This window comes from Pipra filicauda, unplaced genomic scaffold, assembly GCF_003945595.2.
Source record: "Pipra filicauda isolate LSUMZ 115617 unplaced genomic scaffold, ASM394559v2 scaffold54_size4384275_pilon, whole genome shotgun sequence".
Classification (NCBI taxonomy): domain Eukaryota; kingdom Metazoa; phylum Chordata; class Aves; order Passeriformes; family Pipridae; genus Pipra; species Pipra filicauda.
Genome location: NW_024104698.1, coordinates 2,524,892 through 2,541,166, shown reverse-complemented (window position 1 = coordinate 2,541,166; position 16,275 = coordinate 2,524,892). Strand labels below are relative to the sequence as shown.

The 16,275-nt window shown below is 34.1% G+C and overlaps 1 protein-coding gene across 2 annotated transcripts in view; it reads left to right on the top strand.

Annotated features, from left to right (window-relative positions):
- LRRIQ1 (leucine rich repeats and IQ motif containing 1) overlaps nucleotides 1-16,275 on the top strand; it is a 91,101-nt gene that overhangs the window by 46,291 nt on the left and 28,535 nt on the right. For both annotated transcript variants that reach the window (XM_039387264.1, XM_039387265.1), the window contains exons 19-22: nucleotides 6,121-6,210; nucleotides 6,917-7,041; nucleotides 7,640-7,735; nucleotides 8,076-8,161. In XM_039387264.1, the coding sequence (XP_039243198.1) occupies nucleotides 6,121-6,210; nucleotides 6,917-7,041; nucleotides 7,640-7,735; nucleotides 8,076-8,161 (397 nt within the window). The remainder of the gene's footprint in view (nucleotides 1-6,120; nucleotides 6,211-6,916; nucleotides 7,042-7,639; nucleotides 7,736-8,075; nucleotides 8,162-16,275) is intronic.

Here is a 16,275-nt window from a genome sequence, read left to right as displayed (position 1 = left end):
TGTATATCCACTACACAGTCTAATAAAAAGATTTAATTTTTTTTATGAAATTGTATAAAATATTTACATATAGATTTAAAATGGCAGAATTTACACTGAATTTTTGTAGTATTGGACGTGGAATAATAATGCAACTAATAGGTGATAGAGTTAAGGATGTTTATATCTCATATTTTCTTAGCTTTGGAAGTTTTTTAAAAAGTCTGGGTCTGATTTGATGCTTAACTTCCTAACATTGAATTAAGCTTTACACTTGAACTTGTGTTTCACAGAAAAACTAGTCCATAGAGTATTCTGATTCCTAAAAGGACTGGATGAAAGAAAAGGCTAAATACACAAATATATTCCGATCTTTAATTTCAAAGGAAGTTTTCAATCACAATCTATCAACAATACACAAAAGAGCATAGATAAGTGATCTGGTCCTTCTGTTTCAGCTATAAGAGGTAAAAATCTGTGATTTCTTAAGAAATTTGTCAAAACTTATGTAGGATTTTAGAGAAGAAATTCCTAGCAAATACTTAGGCCTTGGCAGAAATGAAGTTCAGTTTAAAAAGAAATGAAAGATGTTGTCCTGGACTAGTATGATATTTGAATGAGATATCACACAGAATGAAATATGTTTGCCAGGAACCAAGAGAGAAAGTTACAGCTTTCTGCCAGATGAAAGGCAGTTCAGTGGGCTGGCTGTGAGTATCCACGGGGGTAACCTTCAGTATATGATCCTTCTGCCTGACCACTCCCTCTCCCAGTCTAAGCAATTATTTAACCTACAGAATGTCTAGCATCATGAAAAGTAGTTCTTCATGTGGCATATATTGCCCAAGAGGAATTTTTTCACCTTATTTGAAATAGTCATAGAAGGCTGTTGAAGGTTCTACCTTTCACTTGTCTTTTTCTTTTAACTTTTTTAGTCTTGAAGCGAGCAAAACTTTAAGTGCACTATTCAAATATGCTCACTAAAAACTAGGAAAGAAGAAATCAAGGACATCACCACCTGGAAGAACTTTATTCAAATTTGTATTCTATAGAGAAAGCTAGTGGAAAGGTTCATTCTGATTCATTTATTTATTTACTCTTATTACATAGTATTTTTATTAACAATTAATTTGATTGTGGAGAGTGCAGATACATTGTAAAATCTGGTTGAAAAAGGGCCATTCTTCCTGAGAATGACGCTAATGGCCTCCCTCATGTAGGGGAGCAGAAGTCCAGAAAAACACATTAGACAAAACCAGGCAGATGAACTGAAGGGTGAATCTTTTTTTAAAAGTGAAGAATTCCACATATTATTTCTGTGAAATTGTAATGTAGAAATACTGCTTTGAATAGAAGATCCTTTTTTCCCCTCTGCCATTCTTCCTGTTCTGCTGTAGTGATCAGGAGCCAGTCATAACTCTGAGTTCACAGAGTATTTTGGATGTTAATTTTCTTCTGCTTGTTTATATTCTGTTGGGTAATTTTTTCTGGTTTTATCTTAAAATACCATATAAATAAAAGCACTACATAAATATAATTTTTTTTTTCTGACTAAACCATTGCTATCTTGAAAACAGTGAATGAGTCAATGAGGAAATAAAAGAAGAAAGGAAAGAGGTATAAAGAGTTAGTTTTCCCTAATTTTCGAAGATAGTTTCAGAGTTTTGCTAGGTGGTGATTCTGAGATAGACCATGTTTGGAAACATGGGGTAGCTTCAGCTCCCATGGCATTCAACATGTTGGTGTTTTGAAATTAATCTGCACTACTTCGGCAGTTATATCTCCTGAGCGTTGTACATGATTTGCATTTTTTCTGGATTGACATAGAGGTGACCTGGCAAACACACTGACTAAATAGTTTTATTTGTCACTAGAAAATAGATTACTGTTTTAAGATGAGGAATATGTCCCTAGATTTTAGCAGAAAGACCAGTTTCCAAGATCTGAAAGAATATACTAAAGGAAGGATTATCCTCAACATGTCCATCTTCTTTTATTCTTTCCATAAGCCTCTGCTACTGAACTCTTCTGGAAGCAGAGTACTGATGTAGATAGATATTTGGTCTCACCAGAACAGAGCTGTGAGATGTCAAATGCTGGCCTTACTTTTCAACCTGTATTGTTCATGCCTTCTTGCATCCTCTGCTTCGAACTCTAGTACAGTTTTGAGGATTGGTTTGGTTTCTATTACACTCTTGTGATCGATCCTCCTTGATCTCAAAGAGATGAAAGGCAATATGTGATGGCATTATTCACAGTTTGGACAATTACTTATAGAAGCACTTCAAAGCTGAGTGTAGATTTGACACTGTGTCCTGTGAACTGTTTTTTGTTCATGGTTTAAATATAACTCAGAACAGCCCAAATTACATGTGTAGTCATTATAAAAGATTCTTTAGCTCCAGATTGTAATCCAGAGCATATAAAAGATGACTAGGATTAGATTGTATAAATAACAATGGCACTAAAACTCTACTTTTCAATATTAAGACCCAATTAAAGTTAAAAGAACCATTCTCAGTGACTTTGGTGTTGTAGGATTGAATTCTGTTTCTGAGAGCACAGAAGTTTAATATTTGACATAAATAGTCATTACATTTTACAGAGGAAACAATAGAACAAATATTTGAAAAATGAAGGAATAACAAAATGAAAAAGGCTATATGCCATGAAAAAGAATCCCTAAGTCTCCAGAGTTTATTAATGAGCTGCAAAATCAAAGGGGGAAAAAAAACCCTGTAAGAGTAGTCTCTCAAAGGATAAATGCATTGTGAACCAGAATAAAAAGTGCCTGATCCTAATGGATAAATGGAAACAGCTAATAATATGAAAGTTTTATTACTAAAATTCAGAAAGAAAACCCCAAACCTGAATTCACATCTCCTTCTTGTTGAAGAATGGTATCAGGGATAATTGTGTTTAAAAATTTAAAAATTAGTTTTAAACAGGAAGTTAAAATGAATTTATTTCTGTGAGGTGTAACAAAAAGTAGAAAGGTCCGTGTATGTTTTATGTGGTTGTGAAACTTGAAGTAATATAGTCTTTTTGAGGCAAACACTGGAAATAAAGTATGGAGGATATAGAGTATAAAAGATATCTTCTGATGAACTTAAGTGTGTTAAATCAACTATGTATGTGATTTGCACATGTGTAAAGCTGCATTGTACTTCTCAGTATTTATGAAATCAACTCCTTCACTTGGCTTTAGAAAGAAATATTAATGTAGTATGTCTGTAGCTGTTTATGTAAACCATACAATCAAATACTATGATTTTATTTACTTTGCAATTCCCATCAGATTTTTGTCTTTTTCTCTTAGTGGAAAATATCAGTAGAAATGGATCTTGTTTTTAGCCTTAGGTGTTGGTAAATCTGTCATAAACTTTTCCTTAGTTATAATTTATGACTGTTTAGGGAAAGATATGGACAGAAGTTTCTTGAGCTTAGTGCTGTGAAAATCTCTGGGGAAAACATAGTAGAAGAGCACATATTTGACAATCAATTATGTCTTTATTTTTGTTGGACAAAGCAAACATCAATATGGTATATTTTTGTAATATGCTACACAGTTGTAGGAGATGTGCTTACTGATAAATCAGTTATCTTTTTTTTGTCTTGCATATTTATACCTTTGAATCATGCTTTAATATTTTCATTGATATTTTTTTCAACACTTAGAACACTGAAATACATTTTATAGGCTGCAAAAGAAATAACACAATTAATATTAAATTCATAAATGGCAAATGCTGGGCTAGGAAAATACTTGTGAGAAAAGTTTCAACGTCAATATTAAAAGTAAAGAACTTTAATTTGGCTATGGTACAACTATAAAACAAAACGATTCAATCAATGTACCGTTAAGGGATTCTTGTACCAAAAATTGACTGCACCCTTGAGTGTTATCTCTCACGTTTCTTTTTTTTTTTTTTTTAATTTCTATCACAAACTATGTCATGAGAGAGGTAAAAATTCAAATATCTAGGATGCAGGCTTGGCCTGAAATCTGACATTAGAGCTCAGATCATATTCACTGATAATGTAAGACATTTAGATACTCAGGTAATTAATGGGCACATTATTGTACACATCGGTGAAGTTGATTGACATTTAAATTGTACAAGAAGTGGAAATCTACATCTCTCTCAGCTGTATGGATTCTTTTGGAAATAGAGGGGGGAAAAAATTCTTCTGAACTTTGCTTTTTATATATCTTTATATATCAGCAAAGTTGAAAACACATCTTTTGCAAATATGGAGTTCACCTCTGGCTGGATTGTATACCCAGACTTGGAAAAGAAGAGAAAAACTCTCATCTGAAAATCTAAAAATCTAATTTGCATAGTGCAATTGAAAAGTAAATTTAAAGAGGACAGGGAGGAATAATATCTATTTTCACTGAAAGTTTTTGGTCAGATTTTCTCCCTTTTTCATAGCTATTTATTTTGACCATTCTGCCCATATTTAAATGATTATCTTTGGGATTTGATTTGCTACAGTCTTCTTCTGGAATAGTTTTTTTTTTAGTGAAAATTGTTTGAATCAACCATTCAGTGGTTATCAGCATAAGAGTAATCACTGAGAAGAGCTAAGTTAGTGCGTTGTAGGTAATTGTTATAGTTAAAGAATGTGATGCATTCTATTTGTTGCATGCCTTTACAGTTTGTTTATATAGATTTCCTAACATATACAACCACTCAAGAGAGGAGGTGTAGTGAAAAGGAAAATGTTGTATATTTATCATTAATTGAAATGGCAAGGAGGGGAAAAATGGTAAAGAGGCATTATCTTTAATAATGAGGGCATAGAATTTATCCAGATTTATTAAATAAAGGAATGAAACCCAAAACATACTGTAATCAAGTAATAGGGAACTCCTGAAGCAGGGAATCAAAGATCCCTTTTAAGACATGAAAATAAAATAAAAATTTATTATTTTTAAAAGCATGGTCAGATTGGAAGCAGAAAGAGTGATCTTCAAGCCACCAAATTATATGACCAGTACCTGAAGTAACCTTTCAAAATAGCTGGAATATGATCCTTTTGTATCTCAGAAGTTCAAAGGGCTTGGAAGACCTTGTTCGCCAATCTAAGGCTGTACAAAGTCCTGTTTACACAAACTACACAGTAAGGTATCCAAAGTTAGAATAATTTCTCAGGGTCAGAAATCAGTACAATTTGAAATATTTTATGAATGGGAGAAAAGTAGTCCAGTTTTATAAATTAGACATTTTCTAAAGAATGAACCCCAGCCTCTTTGCTGCTGAAATAAGAACCTGAATGACTGAGCCCTGTAAGTCAAGCCAAATTCTTCAGCAGTATTTACTTACCGTGTGGGAGTGATTTACTTCTCTCACCTATCAGAATATATTGAAAGAACATGTGGTAAAAAACCTCAATGACTTATAAGAAAAATAAGTCATATACAGGTTGAGTTTGAACCAAAGTCTAAATTTCGTTTTTATGAAAGAAAACTGAATTCTACCTTAGGTACTAGAGACACCAGTTGGCAACTAATTCTGTCACCCCTCTTCATTCCAACCATTACTTTAGTTTCCAAATTATTCAATTACATCAAAAATAAAAGTGCTTAATTGAAGAAATAAATACATGTAGGATCCACTTTTTTAACCCCAAATTTTAATGAAAACTTTCCTATTTCAGTTTGACTCAATGAAAGCAAGTTTGACAGAATCAGGCACCTACATCTGGACATAAAATACTCAATTAGGCAAAAACAGTATACAAAGCTGTTCGTGTTCTTTATGCCTTTAAGTACCTTAGGTCTGTATTTTTTCAAAGTTTGGCAGTCTTTTGTAATAACTTGGGCCTATTAACAATGTTGGAATAAAATTACAGGAATTTGAGAAGCAGGGGATGCATCTTATTTACAGAACAAAATCAAACCCACAAAAAAAAAAACCCACAACCCACAGATACTGTTGATCTGATTTGTTTAAAATAAAACAGTACAATACAGCATCTCCAAAGGTGTTTTGAGTATGATTGCTCTGCAGGTAGCAGTTCTGATATACCACTTGAAAACACAGTCTGTAGGACACTTTAAAAGAGACTTTGCAAGAGTTATCAAAAGTAAACTGATTTTATCAGTGCACTATATGACTTTGCTCATTCATGCAGGCTGCGTTAGAGAAGGAATGGCTAACTCTAGATTCCACCCGTTTCCCTTCAAAAACACTCCTGCTCTCAAACCAGCTGCACTGGCCAAAGGTAACATGTCACAGAAACATCTTAGTCTTCAGTCTTTATTCATTCCTTAAGGATATGCTATTCTGGGGTGATTAATATGACAATCTAGTGACTTGAAAAACACAATTACTTTTAGAAGTCTCAGACTTCCTCCTCATCTCCAGATGCAATTTTTCTTTTAGATTTTCTTTCATTTGCCTAGTTTTTCTTTATTTTGGATTTATTTCAACACTTTACTTCACAGTAGCAGAAAAAAAGATGATGTGCTTCATCTGCACATTTGGCAATAGATTAAAAATCGCTAGTTGACAAACTACTTTAAAAGTACTACGATCTGCATTATATGACAACAGCTGAATGTTTTCAGAACAGCTAAAGGTCATCGAACTGTAATGTCTGCTAGTTATTTGATAAACTTTGAAGTTTTAGCTTTTTGTTTTGGTAGAGTTTTCTATTCTTGTTACAAGCACAGTATTACTGGTGTTTTATTTACTACAATTAAGACAAAGGGGTCTTATAAATGTATAATTCATTATATTTTGGGACGTTAAGTGTAACTAAAGTCACCTTTTTGTCCTAGTTAGTTGAAAGTAAGGTCTGTAATGGGCATATCACCATTAAGAATCATTTCAGTTATAGTAATGGCCTCTGCAAACTCCAGTGCAGGTTTTAAATTTTAAACTCAAGCTTACGGGGACCGTCAGCTGCATCCTTTTCTTTGTCTTAGAAGTTTTCTAGGCCTTCAGATTCCAGTGAACATTCAGATAGTTTGCCATTGTCACCCCAAGAAGTTTGGCAGTGTGCTAACAGACCACATTCAGGCTCAGCAGAAAATATCCATTTTCATAGCAGGTAAGTTAAATAATGTATTTTTTAAATTATATTTAGTTCATTTGGGTTTGACAAAAGTTAAAAGGAGAAAGAGAGGCTATTTTCTGATGCTTGTGCTATTTTTGGTTAATGTGATATTACTGGTGTTAAAATGTATTTACTTGCTAAAACCAAATATATTAGATTCAGTTATTTTTCATTGACTAAGGATTAAGAATATAAGAATATGTATGTTTCATTTTATTTATCTAGGTTTGACTAGAAATCATAAAACTTCTATTTTTTCGCATATACGATAAGATATACATTGAAATAGAGATTTTGAAGACTAGATAAAGATTAAAAGAGATTTCTTGTACAGCTGTGTTCTGTGAAAGGGCTGAAATATGCCTCAAGTAATTGAAATATAAACATTTCAAATTGATGGCAGACTTTTATTACTCTCCAAGATAAAACCTCCATGGAATATTAAAAGAGATTTTTTTTATCGTTTCCAAGCTTCAAAAGTGCCTTTAAAAGGCACAAACAAGTTGCAGAATAACAAAGACTGCAAAATAGTCACCCGAGACCCTTGCTTATTTACCTACTTTTCAGTACTGCTCTTATACTTTGTTTCCAGGTCAGGGACGGGAATAATGTCACAGCTTTCTGACTGGAAGGAAAAAAAGAAATTTTTATTTATGTCTGAAAAAGAAGAGAAAATTTCAGAAGAATGGTATGTTAAGCTATTTTGCTTACCTAGTGATTTCTGGAATAGGTATAGTATACTTGGCTGCTGGTGCTTGCTTTTTCTAAGTTCCTCCTTTCAAGAATATCTGTTTTCTACCAAAGTAAAAATTATTGTAATTACTTTTACAAGTGCCTGGGAAACCATCTTAATAAGTTGCAATAATGTAATGTTAAGAATTGCAGCTATCTCTGTAATTCAGAAAGTTTCATGCCATGCATAAGTACTACACTCTGGTATTCTTTTTGAAAAGTGTATTATACAATAATATGCAGCTGGTGTAACATAATACATGTGAAATATTTACTAAGTTATTTTCTTTCCCTAGGGGTTTTAAGGATATTTCTACTGCACAGCTAATGCTTAAGAGGGCCCATAAAATGAAGCCTAAAAAATATAGTAATAAAAGTTTAGGTAAGTCAAGAGTTAAAATAACGGTTATATTGATGTAATTTTTCCATTCTTAAATCTCAAAGTAGTGTCTCTTTTAAAAGTTTGCTTGTACAACATTAAACATTAATTTGAATAAAGCTGGAGTGTTATTCACTAAAAACAATTTAAATCAATTTGTTACAATGACAAAATACTCAGATTTTAAAAAAGATTCTACTGGATTTTGAAGTTGAATATTTGATGGCTATGCGAAACAGAAATTTTGTTTCTTCCTGTTTATGTATCTCTTTTTCTAGATGTGAAGTTTATATTTCTGCATTTTACGCTTCATATATTTTCCTCTTGGGGAAATCTTAGGTTAAAATTATTGACTTGTGCAAGAACTATTTATGAAAATGACAGTTTGACACATATGAAATAAAGTCATATCTCTTAAATATTCAATGTGGAAATAGATAAAGCTTATCTAGCTTCTCTATAAGTGTCTTCTGGTTCTTCTCTGATACTTATGTCAATGAACCTTTCTTGGAATCATTAATTGTTAGTATGATATGCTAATATAAATGTTACTGGAATATATTAATAAAAATACTAGTCAGATATTGCTAGTATAAGAAACATTTAAATACGTAAGAGCCTGGTTGACAATAGGACCTAACATTAAAGGTCTATGGAAAATGTACCCTTATTTACATATATTTTGTATCACAAGCTACAGTTAATTTTCCTCTTTTGCATAACTTTGCAAAACTCTTCTGTATGAAGTTTTGAAATTACTGAAAGACATGTTGCTTTTGGAAGGAAAAAAATTCAGCCTACAGATATAGTTAAGCAAAGTGTTTCTCTGTATAATTTTTTCTACTTTAAATACCATGCCTAAGACTAAGACTAAATATGACAAAAAAGATCTCTAATCAAAAAAAAAAAAATAAAAGGGGAGAGAGAAAAATCCCCACGTAATCAGCAAACCGTTCTTTGTGGAAAAGAGAATATGTGGATAAGAGATTAAAGTTATTATATTTAAATCTTGATAGCTTTCCATGGTACCCTACCATGTTACCTTATTAAAAAAAAAAAAAAGTAATAAGTATCTTATGTGCAGCTGAAGTTTTTTTTACATATATTCCATTTTGTGGCCTCTATAATTTTTCAATGAATAGAGCTTATTAGGTTATATCATCTTTTCTCCATATGCTCTCTGTTTTATGTTAGTAGGAATTAATCCTGTCGTAAATGTCTGATTGAGCGTATCAAATTTGCTATCCTATTTTTGTTGTAGTTCTAATGGATTTTTTGGATATGTTTATATTCACTTTGTTCAGATTATTCAATATGGTGTATGGGTGAGTTTTTTAATGTATCACTTGGAATATTCTCAAGGTATATCACTAGTTTCTAAAAAAATAAAATAATGTTTTCCCAATGTTTTTATAGTTTCAAATTTTCTCTTCTTGAAACTACCTCATATAGAATGTTTTTGTTTTTCTGAGTATTATGTCAAGTACAAAAATAACCTGAATGTATAATTTATCTATATGGGGTTCTCTGTCAGTCATTAAAATCACAGGGGTTTTTTTCAGATGAGCAGGAAGAATAGTTTTTAGAGCCAAAAAATATGACTGAAAATATTCCACTCCATCCCAAAGATTATCAAGCCACCTATTCTTTCTCATACAGCAGACTGACCAAGTCAGTCCTTCCTTGGTCAGTAAGGACCAAATGGATATTATCAGTTAAAACAAGGATTTTTATATTAAGCTGATCTTAGAACTCAGATGTTGTACTAAAACAATGATCCCAATCAAATATTCCTCATGTGAAAAGAATCTCCACAAACATAATTATGTTTTACATCAGCTACAGCCTCTGAAGTGGTGATAGTAAGTCAGGGTCTTTTTGAGGGTCTGGTTGAACAGAGGGGCTTTACAGCATTTAAATTAGAGTAGATATACCTTATCCTGAGGCTAGCCAGCTCCAGATCAGGAAACTGTAACCAGACCCATTAGGCTGCCAGTATCTTTCTTGGATCTCTTGCGTGGTACAGCTCGTGGTAGATTACTTGTAGCAAGTCCAGTATAAATAGGGAGAGAGCACAATCTTAGGCTATTGCTGTGAGTTTAACCATACCAAAGTAAGAACTCCATAGAGTTCCTTTATTCCTTCTAATATTTAAAAGCAGATTGAAATTGATCTGAATAAATAGATGTCAACATTGCCTTTTAATGTTTCCATAGAAATTACCATCCTATTGCCTTCATCTTCACTGAAATGAGGTTTATTTATCTTGTACTTACTGAAGTTGCATATGAAATGTTGTAGTTTTAGCATTATTATTTCTGTTCTTTCTTTTGAATTTTCAGGTCTTCAGTTATAATTTCAACTGTTTCCTTTTTAGCTTTCTGATTTAGAATAGTTGAAGGTATAGTAACTATGATAAAATAATTTTGTTAGTGATAAAGTTTCATACTCACTGGAAAGTAACTAACCAGCATCCACTTAAAAGTGGATATTATAAGGTATAAAGAAGCAATTTTTCATGTTATATTCATTTAGTATTACACATCTGACTTAGAAGGAAAACTTTAAGTTCTGAGAAAAAGCAAAACAACAACAACTGTAAAGGTTCTAGACATAAATAAATTATAAGCTATTAACAAATAAACTGATAGCTTTTATGATGAGATTTCAGCATAATCCCAAACATCTTTTATGTGCTATTGATCATTCTGTGGTAAGGATCTGATTACTTGTGGGTAATGATAAGGTATTGATGGATTTTCTAGGAACAAATTAGCTGTCAGAGTATGTTGTCTGCTTCCACATGCTATCGAAGTCCTTTGCCTTAAACCTGAGATTCACAAATGCAAAGCGTTAAATCAGCTTGCATTCGGAGAGTTTTACAGTTGCTCTTTAATGTTGTCAAGATGTCTGCTGGATTGGAACTTCAACTGGACAGCCATGAACAGCTTTGATTCTTAACATACTCAGGTGTGGGAATTTATTCCTTTTCATTTTACATCTAAAACATTTGTCTTCTCCTAGTGCAACAGTGATGGGATTCATTTGATAATTACAGAAATCCGCATCTGAGCTAGTCATCTAAACTTCTATGAAAAGAATTTTCCTCTTAAAACATAATTAAAAAACAGGCTACTTGAGTCTCACTGTTAAAGCACTTATGGTTCTCCATTGCCTAGACACAAAACCTAGAGTGACTTGCTGAAGGACAGAGTTAAAATGTAGATGTTTAGAAGTAACTGAGAAGTATCTTACCTCATATGTCTGGCCACATACTTTCTCAGTAGAGAAAAAAAATGGAAAATACTAGCAAGTGCACTGAATCCTGTGGTTTGTATTACAAGGAAGAACTTAAAGTAGCATAACCTTATAATAGGGAGTGATTCAGTTAAGGCTTATATTGCAGCAGACCAGTCCCACCAAGTAATGGCCTTAAGGTCTGTTATGCCCTAATCCACTACAGTTATGTATGCTTGTTTATGTAGTTAAATAAAGTTGGGGCCTATATTTTAATAATACCAAATGTATGCTATTTTTACTATACAGTAAGATAATACAAAAAACGCGGGCAAGGAACCAGAAAATTTTCAGCCAAGTAAAACTGGCATAATGTCAGAAATATTTCTGTTTATCATGGGTGCATAAAATTCTATACAAATTCTAATTCAAAATCTAAATAAAGCAGTCATTAATGCACCTCACTGTGCTTTAACATTAAGTGTCTGTGACTCATAACAATCCTAGCTTCCTAAAGATGTCTTGGCACAGCAGTACAGAATTTCTTGCTTAACTTGGAATTTCCTTGTTTCTGTGAATTTTATATTAGCCGCTGAAAGTTCACTTCTTTTTGTTTTAAGATGGCTGAAAGCCATGTCTTACTTTCAGCTTGTCTCTTTTACACTGCTGTAGTACTTCTTGTTTAACCTTTTCCTCTCCAAAAAAATAGTCTCTTGTCAGCGCATTAGGCCCACCCAGCACAGGTTTAGAAAAGGCGGGTCCTGCTTCTATGACCAGGTAACCTGCCTGGTGGATGAGCGAAAGGCTGTGGTTGTAGTCTACCTGGAGTTCAGTAATGTCTTTGATACTTTCTCCCACAGCATTCTCCAGGAGAAGCTGGTTGCCCATGGCTTGGACAGGTGCACCCTTTGCTGGATTAAAAACTGGCTGAATGACCGTGGTGAATGGTACCACATCCAGTTGGCTGGACAGTCACTAGTGATGTCCCCCAGGGATCAGTGTTGGGCCCAGTCATGTTTAATATCTTTATTGATGTTCTGGATGAAGGGATCACAGGCACCCTCACTAAGTTCACAGATGACACTAAATTGGGTTAGAGTGTTGATCTCCTGGAGGGTAGGAAGGCTCTGCAGAGGGATCTGGACAGGCTGGATCGATGGGCCAAGGCCAGTGGTATGGGATTCAAAAAGGCCAAGTGCCAGGTCCTGCACTTGGGTCACCACAACCCATGCAGAGCTACAGGCTTGGGGAAGAGTGGCTGGAAAGCTGCCCAGCAGAAAAGGCTCTGCAGATGCTGGTCGACAGCCAGCTGAACATGAACCAGCTGTGTGCCCAGGTGGCCAAGAAGGCCAAGGGCATCCTGCCCTATATCAAGAATAGCGTGGCCAGGAGGACCAGGGAAGTGATTGTCTTTTACTACAGGAAAGACAGCGAGGTGCTGGAGCGTGTCCAGAGAAGGGCAACAAAACTGGTGAAGAGTATAGAGAGTAAGTCATATGAGGAGAGGCTGAGGGAGATGGGGTTATTTAGCCTGGAGAAAAGGAGTCTCAGGAGAGACCTTATTGGTCTCTACAACTACCTGAAAGGAGGTTGTAGCCAGGTGGGGGTCAACCTCTTCTCCCAGGCAACAAGTGACAGGCAGGAGGAAATGACCTCAAGTGTTGCCAGGAGAGGTTTAGGCTGGACATCAGGAATAGTTTTTTCACTGAAAGGTGTTTAAGCATTGGAGCAGGCTGCACAGGGATTTGGAGGAGTCACCGTCCCTTGAAGTATTCAAGGAATGATTGGATGTGGCACTTAGTGCTATGCTTTAGTTGGTATGTTGGTGTTCAGTTGAAGGTTGCACTTCATGATTTTGCATGTCTTTTCCAACCTTAATGATTCTATGATTCTGTGGTAATTCTTGATGCCACATAGGTTGGAGACAAAAAAAAGGAAGGTAAAAAGCAGCTGAAGTGGGCCTTGTTCACTAGAAGCAGAGCACAATAAAAAAGATGTCACAGAGGTCAGCAAATATTTTTTAGTTTGTGTTTAGAATTTCAGACAGCAATGCAATCCTAATTAAAAAATGAAATAAAGAAAAACCAACCAAAAACTTAACCCACCTCCCTCAAAACCCGCAAGCCCAAAACAGATGATCTGACTTAACAACAGTCAGGATAAAAATTTGGGGTATATTATTAATCCTTGTTACACATTACATAAGTGACCATTGTTGTACATTTTCTTAGTAGCAGAAAGAAAGCTACTTTTGTTGTGACTGTCTATTCCATGTAGCAGTATCATGTGAGAACTCCAGCCATAGATTAGCTGGAGTTCTAATTGCTGTTCAATTAGAGCAAAATCTGGTCTTTCTTCCAAATTAATTTACAAATTGAATTATCTTATAGATAAGCATTTGTTGCTATATGTTGCTGTGTGCTACTTAGATTTATCAACCCTTTAAAGTTGTCACAGTTATACTTGTGTTCTCCTAGTTACAAATATTGTGCAACAAAATGAATGACAAACATTTAATTTTTTCAGTTTCAATATTATCGAGAAGTTGTTCAGAAATGTGGTGCCAGATCAGGCAGTAACTATTCCTTCCATATTGTTTCCATAACATTTCTTGTGTTTGTCCAACTTAACTTCCATATTTGGAGGCAGCCAAGCAATGTGCATTAAATTACCTCCCTGGTTTATAGATTGCCAGTACAGATCATCATCTAATAAGCCACATTTAAATTAGTGTGCTAGAATCCAGTAAGATATTTGTATGATTTTGAACTGTTGGACTCTTTCACAATTCTCTGTGTGAAATCTAAAACATTTGATTGCTTGTCATCAAAGCATACATGCAGCTCATTTCCCTAGTTCACTCAGAGACTGAAAAGCACTAGTATTATGAAGTAATCTATGTAATATTGCCTACATTTTGGACTAAATAAAGAAAAGGACTCATTTTTAATAACAAAAGAGCTGTAGGCAATGGTTGAGGTGATCCAGGTAGGTACAAATTCGAGTAGTCTGGCACTGTGTTAAATCCCTGTAGATTATTTAAGTTATTTTGCAAAGATTCAAAGATAAATCTGATGATATAAATCTCTTAGAAGAACAATTTCCATTATTTACCCCTCTTCCCAGTTCACAGACCTTCTTTACTGCTGATATCTTTGTGCACAGATAAATGTTTGAAAAATCGAGCTTTGCACTAATAACTTTGTGTGACTTCACCCAAAATCCATGGTATAACTGAACTTTGGATTTGTTGGTGTTTAGAATAGAATTGAGTGGGAGGTTGGATTAAGGAAAGATGACATTTTTAAAACCGCTTGGAACAGTGTCGATAGACTCACATAGGAAAAAAATGTGTAATTTCAGGAATTATTTTACAGTAATCTAAAATACTTTGGAATCTTCAATTGCATTTTGTCTTAAGAGGTTTTAATTGATTTTGTCACTTTGTATTTGGTCTTCTATTGAAGAAAGACACTGGTTTTTCTAACTGGCATAAAGCTGAAAGAAGCTAGAAGTCTTTTTATCAAAACTGTATGCTGAATGTTGGGACTTGTATGACCATGTGTAGGACTTGTATGACCATGTATCTTACAACTATAGAAAAGACAATACTAATTCATACTTTACTTAAAATATTTTTGGTAACCTCTATTATCTAAAATTTCAGAGAGAACTTTTAAAATACAATGTATTACTATTTCAAGGTATATTTAGCACAAATCTTACTGTGATTCACTGTACCAAATATTTACTACCCTGAAGAACATTAGTCTGCTGCTGATTTGTTTTTCAGTTGGAAGACATGCCAAAGTAAGGCTACTTTATCCATTTACACAAAGTGAAAATATCTACAAGCCCGGTAATCCAGTTTGTGAATGAAGTGATCTCATTATCAGAATCATTCTAATGATCTACCTTTAAAACTAATGGAGCTAATCATTATTTTTTGTGCTTCCTGGATCATTTCATTAATTATTTCCCTCCCCACTTGCCACAATTCCTTCATTAGTCAAGCCTGTTGCTTTGTAAGAGGTTAGCACCATTAAGAACATTCTGTCAACCACATGCTGCTGCAGTGTGGGCTGACCAAGAACACCGTAACATTTGGATGAGTTTTGTCAATACATTATCTCTTGAAGTGCCACACCCCATTAGACAACTTCTCCGAGCTTAGAAGGCAAACTTACATACAATATCTCTGCTTGTGTCAAGACAGCATTCTCTGGAAAAAGTTGAGCTTCTAGAATCCTTTTAAGTTCTATTAGTTTGTAGTTGAATTGTCTACTACAAATATAGAGTTCTAATCGAAACCAACTTTACAAATTGTTGTTAAAATTCATAAGAAGTTGCCTACCAACTTAACAGGACATTCTGATGCTGTATTTCTAGAAATAAGAAAACAAACAAACAAACAAGCTACTTACTTTGCTGCATTATTATAGATTCTCTTATGAACTCTCTAAATAAACACTAAAAAGGTCACGTTACAGGCTCAAAATGAAGCACCAGACATAAGTAGTCATTTAAATCTATTATGTCTGAATGCCCTTTGAGTCTTTCCATAACCTCTGTTTTCCTGCTCTGTCTGTTCTGGCAGTGTCTCACATACTCATTTTTGCTATACTTGTATTCTCTGTAAAAATTTAGATCCTTCCCTTGCCATATCCACCTTCCTGATAAACTCCACTGCTTTTTTTCTCCTTGTTATTAATTTCTACCCTTTCAGAGAATTTGTAGTCACCTTTGTAGACAAACTTCTTCTGTGTCATCGTTTCTCAGATATTGTCAAGAGCGAATATATCTGGGCTATTGTCTTCTTTGAACCATGTCAAACATACTTCTTTTAGTTTTTCTTTGGCTTTCTGTTACTCATGTTATCA